We start from the raw sequence: 24,303 nt of genomic DNA on the forward strand, positions 1-24,303 counted from the left end.
GGCGCATGTAATTCATGCAATGAACGTTTGATAATAGTTCGCGAGCCCTAAAAAACTCTGCAATGTAGTTATATTATGAGGTTCTGGCATGTCTTTTATAGCTGTGGACCTGTCTGGATCGGGTTTCCTCCCGTCCTTATCTATGATATGACCTAGGTATTTAATTCGTTAAAAAAAAAAAAAAAAAAAATTCACATCTTGCTTCCTTCAATGTAAAGCCGTATTCTTTTGTCAAACGCTTGATATACATGATCTTTATGTTGTTCAACATTTTGACTACACATAAGAATATTGTCCAGATAGCTTACTGCGAAATCCAAACCGCTTAGCAAAGTATCAATTACCTGTTGGAAAATTGCAGGTGCTACTTTTATACTAAATGCTGATCTATTGAATTTATGAAGTCCTTTGTGCATTGAGATACAAAATTTTTGAGCTATCTTCCTCTACTGGTATTTGTAGGTATGCCTGGGTTTGGTAGTGGGTAGTGATGGTCCCTGAGCACCGCATTCAATTCGGTCCAAAAGTCTGCACATACCCTAATCTCTTTAGATTTTTTTTCACATACGGTGGGGGCTGGCCACTCACTATAGTTAATAGGGGTTAAAAATCCCAGTGTTAACTAGTCTTTCCAATTTTTTTCCCTCAAAGCGAACAGTACACTTCGTGGCTTTGGTTTGGCTTCGTCCAGCAATTCAAATCTTGCCTTTATTTTTGTGCAGCATCCAAGCTTTTCGAAAAAAACACTTGGGGAAGATTTGAGATCCTTTTTTAGTTTGTTGGCTTCAGTCGTTAGGTTTTCGACTTTGTGACAAATCACTAATTGGATAGTCCCATAATTTAAATTCTTGAATCCAATCAGTCCTGGATAAGTTTGTTGCGTTTCTTAGAATGAACACTTTTAGCTTTTTTTTGTTGTTGTTCTTTTTAGTGACACATTAATAACTAGTTCACCCTCAAAATTTATTGTTTCATCAGTTACCGATCTTGCGACTTTATTCATCTTTGTCATCGTGGGCTTTTGTTCTCTTCCACATGTGAAAATTTATAATTGATAAATCCGACCCTGAATAGAGCTGCAGTTTTACTTTATTTCTGAGTCTCACCGTAACATATTTCCTTAGGTTCTCTGTTGGTGAAGGGTGAATTTTTGCAGTTTTTACATAGCTCTTTTTTGCTACTTTTGCTCTGTACTCGCTTGCATAGGTCACATGTTATTTTCCTTTGGTACGGACATGCATTATACCTATGAGGTCCTCCACATTTGCTACAAAGGGTCCTAGAATTTTGTTTATCCTGATAATTTTGTGAAGAGTTCTTTTTGCCTCTTCATTGGTAATTGCTGGCGGGCAGGTGTCCTTTATTTTTGAAGCATATTTTTTTAATGTGCGCAATACCTCCTTTTCTATGTTTCGGGAATCTTGCTTCATTGCAACGAACCGCTGACAATCTTCAGCCAGTTTCTGAAGCTCCAAATCAGGTTCTAATTCCAATTTATTAAGTGTACGATGTCTTATATTGGCGTCATTTGTGGCTATCAAACCTTGTATGTATATTAAGCATTTGAAATTGTTTGCCGTTAATAATGACAATTTGAAATCGTCAACTATAGACACAAATGTTGTATAGTCCTGACTCTCCTTACGTGTAAGATTGCATTTCCATCTTTTATGAAAAAGGCTTATTTTTGGACAGTATAACCGACTCCATTAATAGTTTGACTGCCTCGTCAAATGACAATTCGTTGGTTTTTCTTGGTAAAATATAGTCCACGAATTTATTATGTTCGGACGTACCTAACTTCCGTAGCAATAAACGAACCTTCTTTTGATCAGCCCATGCACTGCAATCAATCTTAAAAAGGTCTTCAAATCTTCTGAAATACGCCTCAAACGTTAGGTCTTCCTCAGGAGCATAGTGAAATGTATCAATAGCTGACCAGATCGCATTTTGGGAAAAAGCCGTACTGGTTTCTTGCCGCTGTACTTATTCACTAAAACTTGCGTTATCAAATCCATTTTTTTTATCCGACTGGTTTTGTTGCTCTAAATGTATTTTTTTCAATTCCAATATTTGTTCATTCATTTCTTTCCTATCTCTTGTTTTTCCTCGAAGAATTTCATTAAATCTAACTGCTTTTCCAATATTTGTTCGTTCATTTCTCTTACTCGTTTTTCGAGATATTTTAAATTTAACTGTTTGTCTCCGTTTTGTTTCTGTATTGCCAATTGCTCTTTTCTGAACTCTTTTTAAAGTTCTAATTGACTTTGTTGGAATTTCACCATTTGCAAAATTTGTCCATTTTAATTTTTTTTTTTTTTTTTTTGGTGGGGGGTACGGAATTACTTGATATGACAAAACAACCCAATTCGTTGATTTACTTTTCCTATAGTACCAACTCTATAGGAAAAAAAAAAAAAAAAAAACTTTACAAAATTCGTACCTGGTTATTTAACGAATATTTCTTTCATATATTTATTTCCTCGTGTGGCAATTTTTCTGAGAAAATAATTCAGCGTTTGCATTCATACAGAAAGCAGTAGATTTCGTTTGTCATTTTTCATAACGTGTAGGTACTGGGTTCAATTCCTTGTTGATTTGACACATTTTTCCTCTCTTTTCTTTAAAAAGAAAAAGTTACTTATCTGTGAAAGAGTTTATAACATTTAATATTGGCTATTCTTTTTGATCTGTGTTAAAAAGAATGTCCTTTATTTGTCGTGCTTAGCGAAATGGTTTTATTTTTTCTTCGACGTGCAGTCCCGTCGACCAGTGAAAAGTTTATTTTAATCGGATTAAAATGCGACATCTTTTTAATTTGTGTGAATACTCGCTTTAGCCAATAAAATAAAATATATCATTTACTTTTGCAGGAGTTTCCCCGTCCCCGCTTTTCCAACGCTAATACCTTTTAACCATAAGACGCATTAGAAAGACATGCTTTTTAGAACGACAAGGTTTGTTTTTTTTTGTATTTACTGAAAACTTGGTCTCGTTAATTCAGTAATAATAATTCTCCACGCAATTCGTCTTATGAATTCTGTTTCAGCTCGTAGTTTACGTTTTAGTAGTTTTTTTAACAGCAAGATAAGGCTTTTTGTAAAATCAGTTTTTTGGCAAGAATTGTTGTCCTTTTTTCGAAGTGTTCTTTATCCCATATTTGTGGATTTTTATGCTTGAATGTTGTTCCCCCCCCCCCAACGTAGACAAGTAGTTTTTCCCGTTCTTCAAACTTTTGAAAAATAAATACTTTTGAAGTTTCAAATTTCCCCCGAGTGTAGGAAAAAATTATTTCGAATATCCGCGTGTGTTCTTTTTTTCTTGAATCCTTTTGACCATCAAATACTGTCTTCCAATGGCTTTTTTTTTTTTTTTTTTTTTTTTTTTTTTTTTTTTAGAGTGAATTCGTTGCCCGAATGTTCGTCATTCCGTTGTTGTTAGCAATTATTGTAGATTGATCCAGGAAGTTCTTGAATCGTCCCCGTCAGCCAGTTGTAGACTCGTGCTAGGGGTTACAAATGGAAGAAATCACAAATAGTGTAAAAGAATATGATATGTATTTATCATAAAGAATACAGGAGCCACTAAAGTGGTATGAGAGGAACGTGTTTGTAGCATGCGGTTAAACATGGTATGAATGACTTTATTTAGTCTCTGAAACTAGTGCTATTCATTGGACTGGTTGATTCCACTTAGTTCTCAAATAGGGGTAATTTATACTCTACAACAATTATTAATATTATGCTCTTTATTGTATGCAGTTTGTATTGTTTCCAAATTTAAATATAGACTTTTATTTATTTATTTATTTTTATTTATTTTTTTTTTTCTTCCTCTCCTACTGAGATTTTTTTCCTCCGGACCCGCCCTTCCAAATTTTTTCAGATTTATTTTTAAATTTACTCTTTTCAGCATTTAATGTATTTATTTTAATTATTTCTTCATTCACATAATTTCATGCTAGTCTTTAGCTCATCTCTCCCCCGGGGCACCGTTGACCAAAATAACCTTGGTTGCCCTGGAGATCATTAACTCTGACATATGTGGCACTGTTTTAATGTCCAATCTCGTCTCCATTTTCGAATTCGTGACTGGAAAAGAAAAGGGTGGAAGCAAGAGGGCACCCTGCTGGTCTGCAAGTCTATTAGATTTCTATTCCTTATAAACACTTGATTATTATTTCTTTTCCTTTTTTTTTTTTTTTTTTTTTTGCTTCCACCAATCTTCAAGAAGTTTATGCAAAACCTGATGCACGGAAAGAAGAATGTGTCTGCAGAGAATCACGTGTTGTAGTACAACAAAAACACTGATTAGTCAAAAGTGGTCACATTAGTTTGTTTTTGTTTTTTGTTTTTTTAGTTGATCAGACTGTACGTTCTTCCATTCACTGATCGGCAACCAACCAAACCGACATTTTTTTTTTCTCCACAGAATTAGTATTGGTAGTCACTTGATATGTGTGTTTCTCTCTTCCCGTTTCTCTTCCTCTCACTCTATCGTTCTCCTTTTCTTTTTTCCCTCTCTCCCACATTTACCTCTTTCTCTTCCTCCTTTTTATTTCTCTATTTCTTTCTCTCCCTCCCTCTACTCACACTCTCCCTTTTTCTTCTCTTTTCTTCACTCACTCTTTCTCATTCTCTCTATTCCCTTCTCTCTTAATCTTTCTCTTTTTTCTTCCTCCTCCTCTTTTTCTTCTTTCATAATTTATCTCTCTCTCTCTCTCTCTCTCTCTCTCTCTCAATTTGTATGATATGAATATTTGTCGCAAGGTTATCACTGATTTTACAAGAATAATAAAAATTAAAAGACAGCAGACGTGATTAATCTTTTAATATTCATTCAAAATCTTAAGTTTCCTTCCTAAAAAATTTCTTAGCAAAATCCATTGCACTCATATGTGAACTTTTCACGGAGTTGTAAACATTCAACATATTTTTGTTTAATGAATAAGAAATATATTAAACAAGAAAGCCAGTTTGTATTTCAAACATGAGAGGAAATCTATTCTGAATGGAATTGATAAAATTATTAACAAAGTATAAAATGGGACAAGGTTTTAAAGATAGAAATATTATTATTATTATTATTTTTTTATTATTATTATTATTATTATTATTATTATTATTATTATTATTCACTCACTAGGAGTTTTCACACAGGCTATCATCAAAGAATTTTCTTTGAGAACAACTTCAATCTATGGTCCCCCCTCACAAAACTTTCACAAGAAACACTCGTCTAGCTGTAAACACTATCAATAATTCCCCCCACTCTTTATCTGTGCCTAAACCTAAACGTAGATTCCATGAACAAAGCTTTTTTATTAGAACTGCACGCCTGTGGAATTGTCTTCCGTTTTCCTGCTTTCCGGCTGACTACAATATGGTTGTCTTCAAGTCTAACGTAAATAAGTTCTTGATGAGCCGTTCCATATAAGTTATCAAATTTAACAAATTTTCATTACTAATGATTATTATATTGTCCAATTTCTACTGTACACTCTTTAACCCTTATCCTTGAGTGGCCTCTTGGCCTTGATAATGAGTTGATACCTATGAAAAAAAGAAAAAGTCCAATGTGAACAAGTTCTAATTGAATCGTCCCCCTAAGTAATCCAAGTTTCAAAATTCCCACTGTTTACTATGCTAAAATCACAATGACTAATGTATACATATTAACCCTTATCCTCGAGTGGCCTCTGGGCCTTGATAAGTGGTGACGCCCTTGTAAAAAAAACAAAAACAAAAAAAACTTGTGGTGTTCTATGGAATCTGAGTGACAACGAGTTTCCCCAGATTTCCAGTACTTTCCGCCTCTTTCGATACCATTTGCAAATTAATCTGCATTATCACAAAAACTATTTACCATTGATTTTTCGTTGATAGTGGTCATTGGTCTTCATTGGAATTTCAGTGCCAATAAGCCTTCCCAAGGTCCTAGTCCTCTTCGCACTCATCCAGTGAAAGTTTGGTTAGTGTTTTCTCTTCTCGGTCTTTCCACCCTCTTTGACCCTTTGACGATTTGATGCAGTGCCAGTCGTGCTGACGCCATTTTTTTTTTTTTTTTTTTTTTTTGATAGGCACTTTTCACTTTTGGTGTACCAGTTCTCTTGATTTTGTCTTTTTGTTTCACTTCTGTTGCAGTTTCTTTATGCTTGGTTAGAATTCGTCACTCATGTGAACTAGTTTCTACACTTCAGGGTTTTCCTTAATATTTCATCCACTTCTCACCCTAACCATAACAACTATAGAATCCATAACCATAACAACAATAACCAGACTGCACTAAAAACATATACATACATCGGATCCACTTCCATTTTAATTAAGCTGAAAATTTCAAACCATATGTCATCTTTTAACAATATAAATGCAGATGCTAAACAGGGAACATCTTTAATGATTCCATTAAAAAGAAAAAAAACTTAAATCTAAGAACATTCCTTTCGCAATTAAATAGGCAATTATCAGTAAATCTAATTCATATACCCCAGGATCTAAATTCTGTCGTCTGTGTTTATAAGAGTCAATTAGGATAATAACTTCCCCACAAAGTATTAATTTACTTAATACTAAAAACGAACTGATATTCTGATGCAAACACAAGGCAATAAAAAGCAATATAATAGCTTTGAAATTACTTAACCGCCATTGAATCTTATTTACTGCCTAATCACTAGTTTGGCATAATTCCTATATCTTACTTACCTCAATTTTATTTTGAATAATATACTGGCCCTTATTTTGTTTTTATTGCTCCTTAACATAATCAGCCATATCCGTAGTTATTAATGTAACTATATATCATGATACGTTAATTAATCTTTCTTATTTTTAAGATGGGATATACAATTATAACCTTTATGCATTTCTCTAGACCTTCCTAAATACTTTTAATCTTTGATATCTACTCCATTTAGGCCCTAACTACATAGCTTTTAAAATCCATCTGTATATTATTAATACTGTCACTTTATCAGATATCATCATTAACATAGTTGTGATTATTATTATTATTATTACTATTATACTTATTAGGGCTAGGAAGAGTACAAATGCAAATAGAACTTTACATTTATTTCTCATAATTATTATTATTATTATTATTATTATTATTATTATTACTACTACTACTACTACTACTACATTTAATTATCACTATTTTTGTCACCATTATAAAAACATTTAATTAGCATTATAGTTATAATCGTTATTGTTTTTCATTTTAGTGTTATGCTGATGATTATTGTTATGATTATGATAATTAACATAATCAGTTTTATAATTAAATTAATTTTTATTTCAAATGCTACATTGTCATTAGTAGCAATTTTAAAACCTTTGCTTCGATTAAACGTATTGATACTATTACTATGTGAATAGTATTATTATCCTATTATCCTTTAATTTAAAAAAAATTGTAAATGACATTGGTATTATAAGTTTATATATTTTTAATTAATGGTAATATGGCTATTATATTTTAATGCATATTTTCACGATTATTATTTAAAATATTACTATCATAATCACTTTAACTTCTAATTTCTAATTATAGCCATTTTTATTATTCTTTATTTGCTTTTGTTATTATTGGCTCACATAGAGCTTTCACACGAGTCATCAAAGATCTGATTGGAAACCTGTGGTGTTCTCTGGAAGCTGAGATTATTATTATTATTATTATTATTATTATTATCGTTGTTGTTGTTGTTGTTGGAAGCTGAGATTATTATTATTATTATTATTATTATTATTATCGTTGTTGTTGTTGTTGTTGTTGTTGTTGTTGTTGTTGTTGGCATCATCAACAACCACCACCACCACTACTTCCGTTTTAATTTGACCTTCTCTTTTTCTTACAAATAACATTCAGAAATCCCTTACATATCACTGTATTAATTTTTTTTTTTTCTTTTCCTCTTTCGTCTGGATGAGTTCCGGTGGTCTAGACTTTAACGCTCACACACTATTACCACGGCCACCGAGCCGTGCTATTACACTGTATCTTATTTTAACCTAATTTCTGAAATGTGACAACTAATTCCCATTCTCAAAAATGTTCCAGCGACGGAAGGTTAATGCTGGTTTTCTCCTGTTTTTGACTGTATCAGATAAGTCGCTTTATTTGGGGCCTTTTGATGATGGACTTGTTTTATTTTACTCGCATCGGATTATTCATTGTAACTACATCAAATTGGAATATTACCAAACTTCATCATTGTGAATTGTTGATAAATTCCGAATATATATATGTGTGTGTGTGTGTGTGTGTGTGTGTGTGTGTGTGTGTGTGTGTGTGTGTTATTTGTTTTTGTCTGATACTTTTTGAATGAATTCAATTATTTATATGTAAGTGCATTTTTCCCTAAATGCGAGGTGGGAATAATTTTCCCTTTTACTAATTTGGTACCCTCAAATGGAGAGCGGCATATATATTGTTTTTAAAATATAATTATCCATTGACACGTGTTTCGACATCTACGACTCATCAAAGTGGCTGAATCTAGCGAAATCGGGACCCTATGGAAAGAAGAGTAAACCTCTACCACTTGATCTTATCAAAAGACTTCATTTCACTCTGGAATTACCATTTTTGGTGTGTTTTTCATCTTTATCCTTTTTTTTAAACATTTTACAAATATTTTTTTGCATTTTATGACCACCATCATATAATGCAGTTTCATACAATGCTATACCCAGCTAATCTTTAGCTTTGCTATATGTATAAATTTGCTAACATATTTCTTTCCTCTGAAAAGAAAAATTTTGCATTCCTTGAAACTCTATTTTGAAACTTATTAATTATCTTTGAGGTATTCTATCGAAAAATAAATTTTACGTGTAAATTTTAATTTACGGTTTTCATTTATGCTTCTTGTGTCAAGCTCTACTTCCTATTGTCATCGTATTGACCTTTTTTTCTTTTGTTGGGATTAATATAAAAATATTAATATTTATATTAGATTGAAGTTTACATTTGCTTTTGTCTAGTAAACTTCTTATCTACTACTTGATCTATATATATATATATATATATATATATATATATATATATATATATACCGATCAGGTAGTAGATAAGAAAATGTGATGCTTATATATATATATATATATATATATATATATATATATATATATATATATATATATATATAAGCATCACATTTTTTGTAGATTACAGGAAAAAGTGAAAGTAAACAGTCTGCTTAATACTGTAATTTTAAATGTTTCAGTTCACATTCAAACAAAATCCAAATGAAGATAATTATGCCCACTGTGAGAGTTCTTGGATTAGTAGATGTAGAAAAATTGATAGCAGGGTCAGTTCACAGGAGAAGGATAAACTAAACATTGGAGGAACTGATAAGGATGCACTTTATAGAAAGAAGGATAAAAAAAAAACAGCCAGAGATAGGTAGTTTGGAAGTAAATTTTTACAAACCAACACATACCAGTATGTGAAACAGACGTTGAACTGATGATCATGGTGTTGATGATGTTATTGGTGACAACAGGAGAAGTTCTAAATGTGAAGGTAAAAGCACTTCTGTCTTGCTTTATTTATGACTAATCAAAAATATGGATGAGGATTGAAGATTAAAATCAGTTAAAAATACATTTTTACAAGATTAATAATAATGATTGATGAAACAGATTTAATTATCTAACTTTAAAAAAATATGGATGTCAGTACAGTCAAGAAAGCAAGAGACTGGGAGGAAAATCCAAAATTTAGTAGTTTGAGGGAAGAAACTATTAGAGTAAAAGGATTCCCAACATCTAGAAACCTCTACAGTGAAGAGGTGGGATTTTGCTGCTTGTCAGGTTAGTTACGGATATTTACGTTATGGGACATAAATTCTATGAAATCCTCAGAGCACATTCCATTGAAATACTTGTAAAACAGGTGTAGGAATGCAACATTGTGGCAATGAGACAGGGGTTGGAGCTTGATTGATAATGTGAGACCTATTAGGTTGGAGACTCTTTTTTGACCTCTAAGAAGGAGAGACTAGTGATAGATGCACCAGCAATACTCCATGCATGGCTGAATTGTGGCTTTGTAGAGAGAGAGTTTGTGAGAATTTTGAAAGGAACGATCCAATAGATATAGAATGCAAGTTAATGAAATAGATTATGTATATGTATACAATAGCTCATGTTTTTATTCTTTTATTGTGAACGGGATCGTTCTGCTACACCCACTCCTTGTTGATAAAAATATGCGATTTTTTCTGAGCTACTAAAGAGAAAAGAAAGGCTGACTAGAAAACTGTTCATGTTTAGGAGACAGGAGTGTGGGTCTATAGGCGGGGTAGGAGGCGTTAATCTGGACGATAAATTGACAAAAACAAAAAAAAAAAAACAATTTATGAATGAAGAACAGATGACAGCTGGACAGAAATATAGCAAGACTTGAGAATGAATGAATGAAGTGACAGTAAGAATAATTAGAAGAAAAAAAGAAATAGAAAATTAATTTGGGAGGAACATCATAGAACATTGGTTGGAGACAATCAGATGTCTTTTACAGGATAATGCTAAGACAGATGGACATTTCCTGAAGTGTTGATGAGCAAATTTCAAACAAAACCAAACATAACTGACTAATAACAATCTTGCTGACTAAATAGTCGTTTTGATTTGTTTCATGGTAGATCAACTCTTATTTATTGCTGAAACCGATTTTTTAATTCAAGTATAAATGTAATACAGGGTGACCCAAAAAAAAACAAAAGCTAAATGGAGCCTATCTAGAACATATGCTGTAGAACGAAGAAAAAAAGACCAAAGACTCTAGTGTTTTGATGTGATGTTTTGAATATAATAAACTAGTTATGACCAAAGTTTCATTTCATTGGACAAAATACTAAGAAACGGGGTCTAATTAGAGTTGGGGCCCGTTTTTTTTTTTTGTTTGTTTTTTTTTTGTTTTTTTTGGCCACCCTGTATATATTATTGTACCTAGGTTGTGTTGCCAAGTAGTGTTTTTACTTAACATTTATTTTTAAACTACCATTTTTTTCTCCAAAATATTTTTTCCAAACAAAAGCGAAAACACTACATTGACAAATACAAAGTTATGTTTCTTTTTTTTTTTTTTTTTTTTTTTGAGATGGTGTCCAATCTCAATCGTCAGTTTGTCTGTGTGCATGTATGTATGTCTTGCTAAAACTTTCGACACACGTGAATGGCAAAATTTGGTATCGTTTGAAAGCTCAGTCTCTTGGCCAACAAATATCTAAAAAATTGGCCCAAAACATTTGCCCTCAACTGGGCCAGTTTCTACAAGGAGGGGTAACTTTTTCAAAGATATTTTTGCAGTCATTCATGCCTCATGACATCGACATATGCATAAAACATGTTATTTTGAATGCCAGTGACGTCACAAATCACATGGGCGAGACAACTAAACGATTTCCCTTTTTTTCACCTCCTTTTCCACTTAGCATTACAGGTTCGAGCCTGGCTACTATGGCTATTTGTGTGTGTGTGTGTGTGTGTGTGTGTGTGTGTGTGTGTGTGTGTGTTCTCATGGGTATTTATATTTTATAGGGACTTTGATTGCTCAATGCCCACGCCTTTTTTTTTTTGTTTTGTTTTGTTTTTGTTTTTTTTGCTTACAAAATTTTGCTTTTGGTTTCACTTCTGGCTGATGGCACCCAAACGACGCCCTGCCTCCATTATCACAATTTTTTTTTTTAATTAAAAGCGGATTTTATGATCGGGCAACCTACCTTCCCTTCCCAATTTTTCTTTTAATGACCTGGCAATGCGCCTCCCGCTAGTCTATTATATAAAAGGGAAAATGTGTGTTTGTGTCTGTTTGTATGTCTGTGAAAAACTTTTGACAGACGAATCGGACTGTCACAAAATTGATATCATTAGAACGATCGATCTCTCGAATAAAAAATATCTATAAAATTGACCAAAAATATTAATTTTGTGTTGATCAACTGAGCTGTTTTTTGCAAGGGGGGATCACTTTTTGTGTCAACATTTTTTGCAAGTCATATGCCTACCAATCTCAATATACATTTATAACACGTTATTTTGAAAGCCCGTGACGTCATAAGTCACCATAGCTGAAACAAACCTTAAGCTTTAAGCTTGAGATATTTTCTAGAATAAAAATAATATAATAGACTTTGATCAAAATGTTATCTAATATATAAAGTAGAGTCAGTCGTCTTTTCTTGATTTTTGTCATAAATAGCTATCTTCCCCTAAATCAGTACTTGATTCTGGTTCAACAGTCCTTTTGGTGGATTGTTGCAACATTTTAAGAATAACATGTAATTCAGTTTATTTCCTTCCAGAATTATTTAAATACTAGCATGGCTACCCCACATTGCTTGGGTGGAGAGAGGTGGTATACTAAGGCTATTATTAAGCAACTAGCCCCAACACTAAAAGAAAAGCAATAAATGAATAAAAAAATAGCTGCGAGTGCAAAAAAAAAAAAAAAAAATTAGCTGATGTAGGCAGGCAGACTCAAACCTGTAACACAAAAGAGGAAAAGGCGGTGAAAAAGCTAACACGTTAGCTGTCTCGGCCATGGCGACTTATGACGTCACAGGCCTTTGAAATAACGTTTTATAAACGTACACTGAGATTGGTTCAGACTCCCATAGTTCACAGAAGAACATTTAATGATTTGGAAGTATTTTCGTTGTCTTCATCAGAAAATTTTACAAATAAATACACTTCTAGGTTTTATGTGGATTCTTCAACCTTTCTTTCTTAAGGAACACCACACACATTGAGAGATAAATACTGAAAAGTTTGAATTGGATCAGACTAGTATGGGTGGCTGGCATTGCCCGGATATTTGTAGGTGTGTGAAAAAGAAAAAAAAATGTTGGTAATAGGCAACGTGACGTGAAGGTGAAAAGAAAGTGAAAGAAAACATAACATCTTACCGGTACGCTAAAACACCGCAGGAAGTGAAGAGTGTTCAAATTTAGCGATGACAATCAAAAAGTTGCAGAATTGAATAGTTAAGTGAATGAGTTCACGCAGGTGCAGTAATGAACATCTGGCTTAAGTTAAAAATCACACACTTAACTCTGACTTTAGGCCAGTTTCTGCTGTATCTGTTTCCCTACGATGTTGGGGAAAACCAGCTCCCCAGTAAAAGGGGAGGGGAGCTCTGGCAGTGTCCAGATGAGTAGCAATTGTCTGATATGAAAGGTTTCCTCCACTTTGATCAAAGCTGATTGCCTTTCTGACGCCCCTGGCAGGAAAGCCAGGTGGCTGCCTTCACTTCAATTAGTTTCACTTTTATACAAAAAAGACAAACAAGCACGCGAAAGGACGGAATAGAGGGATTTTTTTAAAAGTCGATCAAGATAAATGTAAAGACAATGTCCGTTTTCGAATCTGAGATATTATAATGTAGGAAGTATGAGGAAACTTTTAAATAAATGTAACCTCGTCGAGAACCCTGGTGAACAAAAGCCTTCCATGGACATACAAAAACATGTATGGGCGTTTTGCCTTCTATAATATAAAAGTTAAAATGTGTGTGTGTGCATGCTAGTGTGTGCACATTTTTTGTATGTCCAGCAAAGGCTTTTTCCGGGAAAGGGGGGACGCTCCAGGGGCGAGGGGGGGGGTCACTAATTCTTACAACTTTTTATATACTCCCTAGATTATATCTCCAATTTACGAAGCGACTTTTATGTTATAAAATTCCCGCTATTCTGTCTTCTCACCTGTTTGTTTGGCTTTTTAGTATAAATAAAGTGAAACTCATTGAAACGAAGCCAGTTCCTTGGCTTTCCCGCCAGGGACGTTCAAAAAGCAATGAAGTTTGATCATTGCATGGAAAACCCCTCATATCAGACAATTGCTATTCATTTGGACACTCCTCTTTTTACAGGAAGCTGGTTTTCCTGAACATTTCGGGGAAAGAAACAAATACGCAGAAACCTTTAAGCTTAACTGGCTTTGCATGATTTCATTTCTCTATGGCATGAAAACCAGAAATTCGTTTTTAAGCATTTAATTTCGATCATTCTCACTTCTCTACTCTTTTAGCGTCACGGTAAGATGTCAGGCTTCGGGTTCGAGCCTACTTGCCTACCAAAACTTTTTCTTTTTTTCTTTTACACCTCCAAACACCCGGACAATGCCGGGCACCCCTGCTAGTTTATATATATAGATAATTATCTGATATTTTTGGAGGGAGGGGGGGGGTCAGGAGTATTTATTTTTAATTCGAAACAAATTACTTTTATTGCCCATTACTACTCTAATGCCATTGAGAATGATATATACACATATTCACATATAATATCACACATACACACATATAGATTTTGTTAATCCATTCTTGTCACTCTGAAAGCAGCACATTCCTTCCAGCAAAATCAGTAACTAGGGCGCCCTCAACTGGTTATCCTTTACGCTCTTGTTTGTTATTGCGAACAGAATAGCATTAGAAATCCAGAACGTGACTGGAATAAATTATTTTGTTAGATTCTTTGCCATTTATTATATCGACAATTGTTTGGTGCAAACTGTTTTCATTCCTTAAAGATCGTTTTAATTATTATTTACTCACTAGGAGTAGTCACACAGGTCATCATCTAAGATTTCTCTTGGAGAACATCTAGTGGTGTTCTCTGGAGTTTGAGTGACAAGTCTCCCCAGATTTCCAATTTCCAACCTTGCAATAACCTTTGCAAATGAATTTTTGTTATCGCAACAGCCACTTACCACTGATTTCTCATTGGTAGCGACCATTGGTCTTCACTAGAATTTGGATGGCAATAAACCTCCCCATGGTCCAAGTCTTCTTTGCACTCATCCAGCGGAGGTCTGGCCAGTACTTTCTCTCTTTGATCTTTCCATCCTCTTTGACCCTCACTTATTTGGTGTGGCACTAGTTTATGGTGACACGTAAAAAAAAAGGGGGGTAGCAGTTTCAGTTTTCATGCGGTGTTTCTTTGTGTTTTATCTGTGACAATTTCTATATGTCCATTAGTGGAGTCTTCACATTCGAAAGTTTTCATTAATATTTCAGTTTTTTCATTGTTATCTGTTGTATATTCTCAGCTATCCCTCTTATTTCAATCTCTCATTCTTTTTTCAAAGTTTTTTGGCATTCTTTCTAGTGCTCCAACTATTAGTTGTGTTACCTTGCCAGTTCCGTGTATTTGCTCTGCTTCTTTGTCTCCTTGACCTTCAAATGTCGTCTGCTGGAGCGGCAAGTCTACAATCTGACAGGACTTTTCTTTCTTAACTATTATGACATCCATTTGTTTTGCTTGAATGAGTTTATCTCTTTATATATCCGTGTCCCATAGAATTTTTTTCTTTCATTTTCAAGTACTGCTGCCGGTTTTTGCTTGTACCATTTGTCTGGATGTTCAAAATACAGTTGCTGCCTTCCCTATTTGATTGTGTCTATTTTTATATTCCTTTTGAGTTTGTTTTCTGCGTTCACTTATGTGGTTTATTATTTCGTCTGTTTGTCCACAGAGTCCACATCTTCTTGTTGGTCCTTGCTTTGATGTGCTTGGTTTTAATTGCATGATCATGTGCAGCTGTTATTAGGGATTCAGTTTCTCTGTTTAGTTTCTTTTTAGTAGTCATGTCCAAGTGTTTTTGTTAGCTTTATCTTTTGTCATCCTTATGAATCGTTCGTGTAGCTGTTTCTCTTTCTATTTTTTTTCTTGTCTTATTCATCTTATCTTCCCTTTCTGTCTTTATTTTTTTCAGTGTCTCTTGCTAGTATTATTCTTTTGTTGTTAAGTATTATTCTTTCAGTGTACTGTATTATGTATTTTTCTAATTCTTTGTGTGTGTCATTTACACAGTCTTTTATACAAACCAGCTCTCTTCTTCCATGTTTTCTTTCATATAAAATCTTTTCGATGTTGTGCATTGTGCATAATCATGAGGTCCTGGTCTTCTGGTTGAGATATCTCAGTTCTTTGGTACATTATAAATGGTCCAGAGCATCTTACTAATGATACTCCCCATATGTTTATACCTTTAATTAGTTTTCTACTATATAATTTCGTTTTGAGAGGCTTTCTTGTTCTTTTGGGGTATTCCTTTCCAATTTTATCTTTCATTTTTGTTGCTTTGCCTGGTGTCTGCCTTCAGAACTTCCAAATATTTGTAGCTATTATGTTCACTTACTGCCTTTATCTCTGTTTGGTTGGATGGTACCATACTTTCCGTTGCTTCCAGTTTCCCCTTCTCATGATCAGCAGTGCACACTTTTCCATACTGAATTCTATTTGAATATCCTGGCTGAAGATTCTGGTTGTGTTTATTAACGTCTCTAGTTCCGTTTTGGTTTTTGCAAACAATTTTAGGTCATTCATGTACATTAGGTAGTTCATTCTTTCATCTGCATAAGTGAACTTCAATCTAGCTTGGCATTTTCTTAGTATGTTGGTAAGGGACATCATAGCTATGATGAACAGTAGATGCCTCTTTGTATTTTAATATGCCATAGCTAAGTTCTTTTTTTTTCTACTTTTTCCCTCCTTCTAGATTCTTTGGTTTATATATAATAGATCATATGTTTCTCTTTTTCCTTTTTAGCATTTTTTCTGTCCCTCGAAAAGTAATTTGCGATTATAAAGGAAATAAATTTGTTCTCTTAGTTGTGTTGTTAGTATTTTCCACATTGTTGGTAAACATGTTATAGGTCTATAGTTGCTGAGGATGGTTTCTTTTTCTGAGTCTTTTTTGTGTGATTTTAGCTTTGATCATCCATTCTGGCATGTGTGCTCCGTGGATACATCTTTTCAGATTCTGAAGAAGAAGAAGAAGAAGAAGAATCGTCACTATTTGGACTTTCTTCATCATCCAAATCCCTTTTAACTCACTGGCTAGCTCTGTGTATTTGCTTCATTTCTCCTTTTCTTTCATACTCACCCTGTGATCAGCTGGGACTGCAAAGTCCACGATTTGACAGGATTTTTCTTTCTTGTTAATTATTACGACATCTGGTCTTCTTGCTTGGATGGGTTTGTCCGTCTGTATATCCATGTCCCATAGGATTTTGTGGTTCTCGTTTTCGAGTGCTGTTGCAGGTTTATGCTTGTCTGTATGCTCAAAATACAGTCGTTTACACAATTCCCAGTGTACCACCCTCCCCACTTGGTTATGCCTGTTTTTGTATTCCTTTTGGGCAAGTTTGCTGCATTCGCTTACTATATGGTTTATCATTTCGTCTCTTTGTCCACAGAGTCTGCATTTGCTGTTTTCTTGTGTTTTATCGATCCTTGCTTTGATATGGTTGGTTCTTATTGAGTTATCTTGTGCTGCAGTTATTAGAGATTCAGTTTCTCGGTTTATATGTCCTTTTCACATCCATGTCCAGATGTTTTCGTTATTATCATCTTTTGTCATTCTTATGAATCTTCCGTGGAGTTGTTTCTCTTCCCACTTCTCTTTTCTCGTTTTGTCGTTTGTCTCTCTGTTTTCTGTTTTGTTTTTTTCAGTGTCTCTCGCTGCCATAATTATTCTTTCAGTGTTTTCCATTATGTATTTTTCTAGTTCTTTTGTCGTGTCCTTCACACAGTCTTCTATAGAGATGAGTCCCCTCCCACCGTCTTTCCTTTTCATGTAGAGTCTGTCAATATCGTCCTTTGGGTGTAGTGCATTATGTATGGTCATGAGTTTCCTGGTTTTCTGGTCGAGTTGTCTCAGTTCCTCTTTTGTCCACCCTATAAACGGTCCAGAGTATCTTACTAGTGATACTGCCCAGGTATTAATACCTTTTATTAGGTTTCTACTATATAATTTAGTTTCCAGGAGTTTTCTTGTTCTCCTGAGGTATTCCTTTCCAACTTTCTCTTTCATTTCTGTTGCTCTGATGGTGTTCGCTTCCAGAATTCCCAAGTATTTATAGTCGTCTTGTTTCTCTAGTGCCCTCATTTCTATTATTATTATTATGATAATAATAATGATAATAATAAAAAATTCTTGATGAGGCAGTAGTTAGATTGTTAGATCCAAACAATGATAATAATGGTATATATATTATTTTTAATTGAAATTCATTATTGAGATGAGTATTAATTTATTTATTGTGGACTATTAGCCTCATCTTCTTAATTGTTGTTTCACCTTTCAGTCAACTATTCTTCAGCCCTTTGTCAAGTGATAACCACGACGGGATAGGACCTCCGAATCTCCTAACTGCATCCTCAGCAATTACTACCTTCCATAGTTGTTGTCATCTCACCACATTTTTGGCTAAGTAAATCTCTGGCCGGCTTTGGATAGGATTAAAACTGCTATCTTCAGAAAATGCTCACCTGAAATCATAAAGATTGAACGTCTCTATCCACTGTGCCATGGACCTCGACGGGTCAAAAACGTAGTGAGACGACAACTATGGAAGGCAGTAATTGCTGAGGATGCAGTTAGGAAATTCGGAGTTTGTGTCCCGTTGCGGTTACCACCTGACGAAGGCCAGAAGAATAGTTGGGTAAAACGTCATGAAATAACAACTTAGAAAAAGATGAGGATAATAGTCCGCAATAAATAAATAATAATGATATTTTTAATAGGAGGTTAAGTAAATAATGGAAAATGTTATATAGTTTAGGAGTATGTATCAGGATATGATGACATGGCTAAGAATTCCGCAATGAGACATGGTGAAGAAGAGAGGAAAATCTTTTTCGTTAGCCTTTGACCTGACCATATTCAGATGCAACTTTTCAAAGCTTTGTCTTTAGTTGCCCCACTAGGGAGAGGAGCCAGTAAAACCTAATGTAATGCTGTAAAAAGATAACCCAACAAAGAACATGAGCCATTGAACAACGCAGTTGCTGGCGTTTGTTTTGTTTTTTTCTTACTTCTGTTCAGCCAAAGAAGAGAGTAAGCTAGCTGTTATCATCACAGTAACAGAGAAGAAGAAAGCTAACAATTCTGTTTCTTCTACTGCTAAATGGGTCTGAATTCTGCATAGAGCTCACAACGATCATGCCTCAGGATTGTCAAACAGACTTAGTGCTGATCACCTGAGATGAAGATTAAATCTGGACAGTGTAGAAAAGTGGACTTCAATTGTATGATCATGTTGAAAGAATGGATTAGGTATCTTGGATTGGTAGATATAGTACACTTAAGGTACCTAATTCAGTTCACAGGGACAGGTGAGGAAAAACGTGATGAAAGTGACAAAAATTGACCTAATGGACCTGGCCTGAGATAGATGAGTTTGGAAGTCAATTTCTTAAAGCAGTCAACAAATCTAATATGATAAAATTCAGAATGGGTTTATAAAATATTACAAAAAAAAACAAACAACTTATATATCTGCACACCCTAAATGTTAAGATTTATTATTATTATTATTATTATTATTATTATTATTATTATTATTATTATTATAATAATAATAATAATGATGATAATAATCATGATAATGATGATGATGATGATGATAATGTACCCATATTATTGTGTTGCCTAGAACATATATTCCAGAATTCATAGTAACCCATTAATTAATTTAGGAGATCGCCCTCCTCTCCCTCTCCCAGATTCCTTGAAGTATTGCTGGTAAATAAGTATGTGGGTATTCATGAAGGAATTGAATATCCACATACTTATACTTATTCATATGAGAGCGAGAGGAGCAATATATATATATATATATATATATATATATATATATATATATATATATATATATATATATATATATATATGGAAATTAAAATAACCCCTTCTATATATTCCTTTTGTCAAACAATAAATTCTTAAATCGAATATATGTTTCTATATGTTGGTTTTTTTTTTTTTTTTAATTTAAAATTTAACCATGAAACTTATATATATTGCTAAACTTTTCAAAATCGTCTTCAATTGAAGAGTTTGTACTTAATATACTCTCACTTGATTACTATCAGTAGGTCACTAGAACGTGGATGTATGTACATTATGTTTGCATTCCACCACATATATTGCACATATATAATTTTTTAGATTAAAAGTGACATTTAAGAAGTTCACTTGTTTTATATTGAATGTAACTATTTTTAATCCTAACTTGTTTATCTCTATGAATTAATTTCCTTATTTTATCAGTTTTTTGGATTTCATGGTGTCTTTTAATTGTCTATTAATAGCCTGTCATCTCTATATAATTCTATATCGCATGTATCAATCTGTCTGGTTAAGTTATTTCATTTACCTTCTCACCAGTTTAGGCACAGATAACGAGTGGGGGGAATTATTGATAGTGTTTTCAACTAAACGAGTGTTTCTTGTGAAAGTTTGGCGAGGGGGGACCATAGACTGAAGCTCAGTCGAACACTTTCCATGACAATAATGATACAGCAGAAACAAACTCACAACATCTCTTCTGTGAGATAGAGGTTGCAGGGAAGAGAAAAAGACATCTCCTACGAGGCTACAAAGTCTATTTTGAACTCTATCAAGGCAGGACAAGTCTTTTCTAGCAGTTCCTGCCCAGATGTGGCAACAGTATTCAATCCTTGGACGTACCTGGCTCTTATATAGAAAGTTGCATCAGCAGTGAGATATCTACTGGATCGATAGAAGGATCTCACCATTTTTCCAGCGACCTTGGCAACAGATTTGATGTACGAGTTCCATTTAAAATCAGGAGTAAAGGTCAAACCCAGAAGCTTGTCAAAACTTGAGGCCTTCTCAAAACGAGAGCCATTCATTTCAACTGATGCCAGATGTGGATCAGAATGTTGATGATGTAAAGAGAGAAGCTTGGTTTTAGATGCATTAAAAGTAACCAGCCACTCCTTTCCCCATTGTACCATGTGCTCAAGATCGGAGGAGAGAGAATCAGAGAGAACTTGGTCGTTTACTGACTTAGATGTGCCACCATAGATGGTAGTGTCATCAGCATAAATGTCTACAAATGAGGTAAGGATGTGATTTGGAAGATCATTAATGTAGATCAGGAAAAGAGTTGGGCCCAGGGTTGATCCCTGAGGGACTCCAGCATTAATACTGTGAGCTTCTGATTTTTGCTCATCAACTACTACTCTTATGAACCTGTCAGAAAGAAACGATTTAATAATTGAGAAGACTTTTCCAGCTATACCATAGCTAGAGATCTTATGAAGTAAACCTTCATGCCATACCCTATCAAAGGCTTTAGATATGTCAAGAGCAATTGCCCTAGAAAGGTTGCCTCCATCGAGAGATTCGCTAATCCTATTAGTTACATATTTTTCAGCATTTATTTTATTTTATCCAAAAAATAGGTGGATTTTTGATTTTTGCTTAAATTACTAGAAGTTCTCATGTATTGTTAGGATTCGCTCTTTTAAATAACCAAAAGCTGATTTGCCAAACCGTAGAGCTTTACCTCCTGATTTTTGTCATTACTATTTGACTGCATATTATTTATTTTTGTCATTACTATTTGACTGCATATTATTGTTTTCGCTTCTCGTTTGTTTCCGTTATATTTTTTCTTGTTTTTTAATTATTATTTTTGCTTTCTTTTCTTTTGTTTTCCTTTTTTCCTCACTTGTCTTCTTTTTCCCCTTTTATCTCTAAAATTAAATTCTTCCATGGAGGTTTAAACTTTAAAAAGTATTCACGAAGGGGGTAAGAAAGTTAGAGGATTTTATTTCATCAAAAAATGTCTTCGCATATGTGCATCGGTGTTTTTATTTAATTTTAATTTTCTCAGTGCAAACAGATTGAATTTGTTCAAATCAAGCCAAAATAATAATCTGAAAAATTAACCTGTCAGCTCAATTAACGTGAGGATTGAATTAATTTTAAATTTGCCTATTTTTTTCTTTTGTTTACCAAGATTGATATTTCAAATGAAATATTTTTTTAAAATTGTTTTACTACTTATCACTAGTACATAATCTGGGTTATTTTTAGATATTGTTATCGTATTGCTCTCCCTCCCTCCAAATACACATACAGGAGTGATGATGATTTTGAGTAATTCATCTCGATTTCAAGTTTTTTTTTTCATTGACTATTCACATTAGTGCAAATAATCTTGCAAACTCCACGGTTAATCATTAGAATTTTACAGTTAAATTACATTTCTTAGTTTATCTTTTTTCAATGACCCTTAACTAATTTTAGCTGTTTCTTGTATAGTTGCATTTATCAGTTCAATTGACGGTTTTATAATCTTTCAGGCAAATGTAAGATTTTCTTTTAATTTACTAATTCTATTTCTTATGTTTAGCTTATCCATAATTAACATCCTTTTGTTGTTATTTATGCTGACCAAGTTGCAAGTGTCTATTTTTTTCTTTCATCATTTTTTATTAGGATTTCATTGACTAATTTATCATATAATTTACATCTATACTAGCAGGCCGCCTGGCATTGCCCAGTCGTAAAATATGCTTAAATATGATATTTTAATTTATGCAGATTTTGTATTTATTATTATGGAGTTAATTCTGTAATGATTTTGTATTGATTATTATACTGTACCCAATATATAGTAGTTATTTCAAAAGTTTTAAAAAAATGACTTGGGTTCTGTCAGTTATAATCAAAACCAAAATGGTAACAACTAAGGCACTCCATTGAGCTGTCATCAGATGGATAAGAAATAGTTTAAAAATGTATAAATGTCTATATTTATGCATGCATACAAAGAACATGTTTAGTAAACTTATGCCTGCTAAGTTCCAATTTTTTTTTAATTTTGACTTTTTGGCTAATTTTACTGACTGAAACCTCAAAAGAATGATCCACAAAAAATGGAATCATTTGACACACCTCACACCGCTCTGCAGTCCTGCATTTCTGAGGAAATTCTCTTTGAAAAAATGGAAATAGGCAGACAGATGGACATAGTGAGTTTTGTAAATTAGATTTCTATGGAGTTATGATATTAGCAATGTCATCTCATCTCTTTTGGAAGATAATGAATTCTTTATTTTGCATGATTTTACCAAACAAATTACCTTATAGTATTGACATTTCTTATGCCTGTTTCCTGTTGATATTCCTCCAACCCTTCAGATGTTTGGGGGGTCTGTCAAATCTATTAAATCCTATTGCAAACATATGTCAAAATCGAACAGATTTACTTGGGTTTGTCTTGACCAATGAAGCATGCATTAGAGATCAACTGACCATCAATGTTTTGGTACATCTTCAATTCAGAAAAACTCCTGAATCACCTTTGAATACTTTGGCCAGTAATTTTTCCAGCACTAAATGCTGCAATGGCTACTTTTACCCTGTTTAAATTAAATATATTATTCAGTCCCTCGATTGACTAAATTTGCATCTGCATGTTAATTTCACTTCTTTGGTTTGATTTTGATTTTGATCGTTTTATGGCATATCAAGCTTTTTTTTATTATTTAATGATAAAGCAAAATACCTATTAATTAATTCAATAAATACACGTATTTATAGAAATGAGTTTTTCAGGTGTCATTTGCCATGTTGCAGTACCTTACATTAGTTTTGTAAAGCTTAGTTTGTTTTTTACTTTACCTCAAAAAAGGTATACTACCACTGAAGTGTAAGGAGTTACAGTAATAGGCGCAAGATTTGTAGGAGGGCAAACTACGTTGAAAGAGGTGGTTTATTATTATTAGTTTATATTTACTTCTTGAGTGATATTGGTACAATAATGTTTTATTTTATAAAATCATATCTTTAGTAGTACCAACAAGAAATCAATGGTAAACGGTTATTGTAATAACATAAATTCATTTGCAAAAGTTATTGAAAGAAGTAAAAAGTACTGGAAAACTGAGGATACTTACTGTCACTTAAACTCCAGGGAAAAATACAGACAGGGAGAAAGTCTATGTGAAAACTTCTAGTGAGTACAATAATAATGATCAGAATTTCATTTTTTTACCTTTTTAAATCAAGGTGCAACTAATTCTGGGAATACAATTTTCTGTTATTCAAATGATTCTAGCCATTGTTTATCATTCTTCTCTCTGTTTTACCATTTCAGAACTAGAAGGGGTTCCTCCACTGGTCCTCATAGTTCCCAAAGAGAACATCATCAACCTCCACCACAGACATCACAGAATTCTCAGTCTGGTGGAACAAACAAAGGTCAGTCACACATTTAAAACTTATTACTTTCTTTTCTTGATGCTTGTTCAGTTTATGACCCAATCTCTGGCAATTTAACTTTAGCATCTTCTGGCAGATTATGTAAGCTTAAAGATGGCAAAGTGAACTTAACTTCATGTATGATATATACCTACACACGCATGTACACGAACACACGTTTATATTATCCAATACTTCTGTGTAAATAATTTTTTTTTATATATGTAAGGACATAACACTGTTTTAGCGTGCTTCCTTT

At 33.5% G+C, this 24,303-nt stretch overlaps 1 protein-coding gene across 13 annotated transcripts in view; it reads left to right on the plus strand.

Annotated features, from left to right (window-relative positions):
* The window catches only part of LOC145245959 (3',5'-cyclic-AMP phosphodiesterase 4C-like), a 1,213,142-nt gene that overhangs the window by 965,307 nt on the left and 223,532 nt on the right, over nt 1-24,303 (plus strand). For all 13 annotated transcript variants that reach the window (XM_080107731.1, XM_080107732.1, XM_080107734.1 and 10 more), the window contains one exon: nt 23,941-24,044. In XM_080107731.1, the coding sequence (XP_079963857.1) occupies nt 23,941-24,044 (104 nt within the window). The remainder of the gene's footprint in view (nt 1-23,940; nt 24,045-24,303) is intronic.

The sequence above is a fragment of the Euprymna scolopes genome, chromosome 23, assembly GCF_053919585.1.
Source record: "Euprymna scolopes isolate OS-2025 chromosome 23, ASM5391958v1, whole genome shotgun sequence".
Lineage (NCBI taxonomy): Eukaryota > Metazoa > Mollusca > Cephalopoda > Sepiida > Sepiolidae > Euprymna > Euprymna scolopes.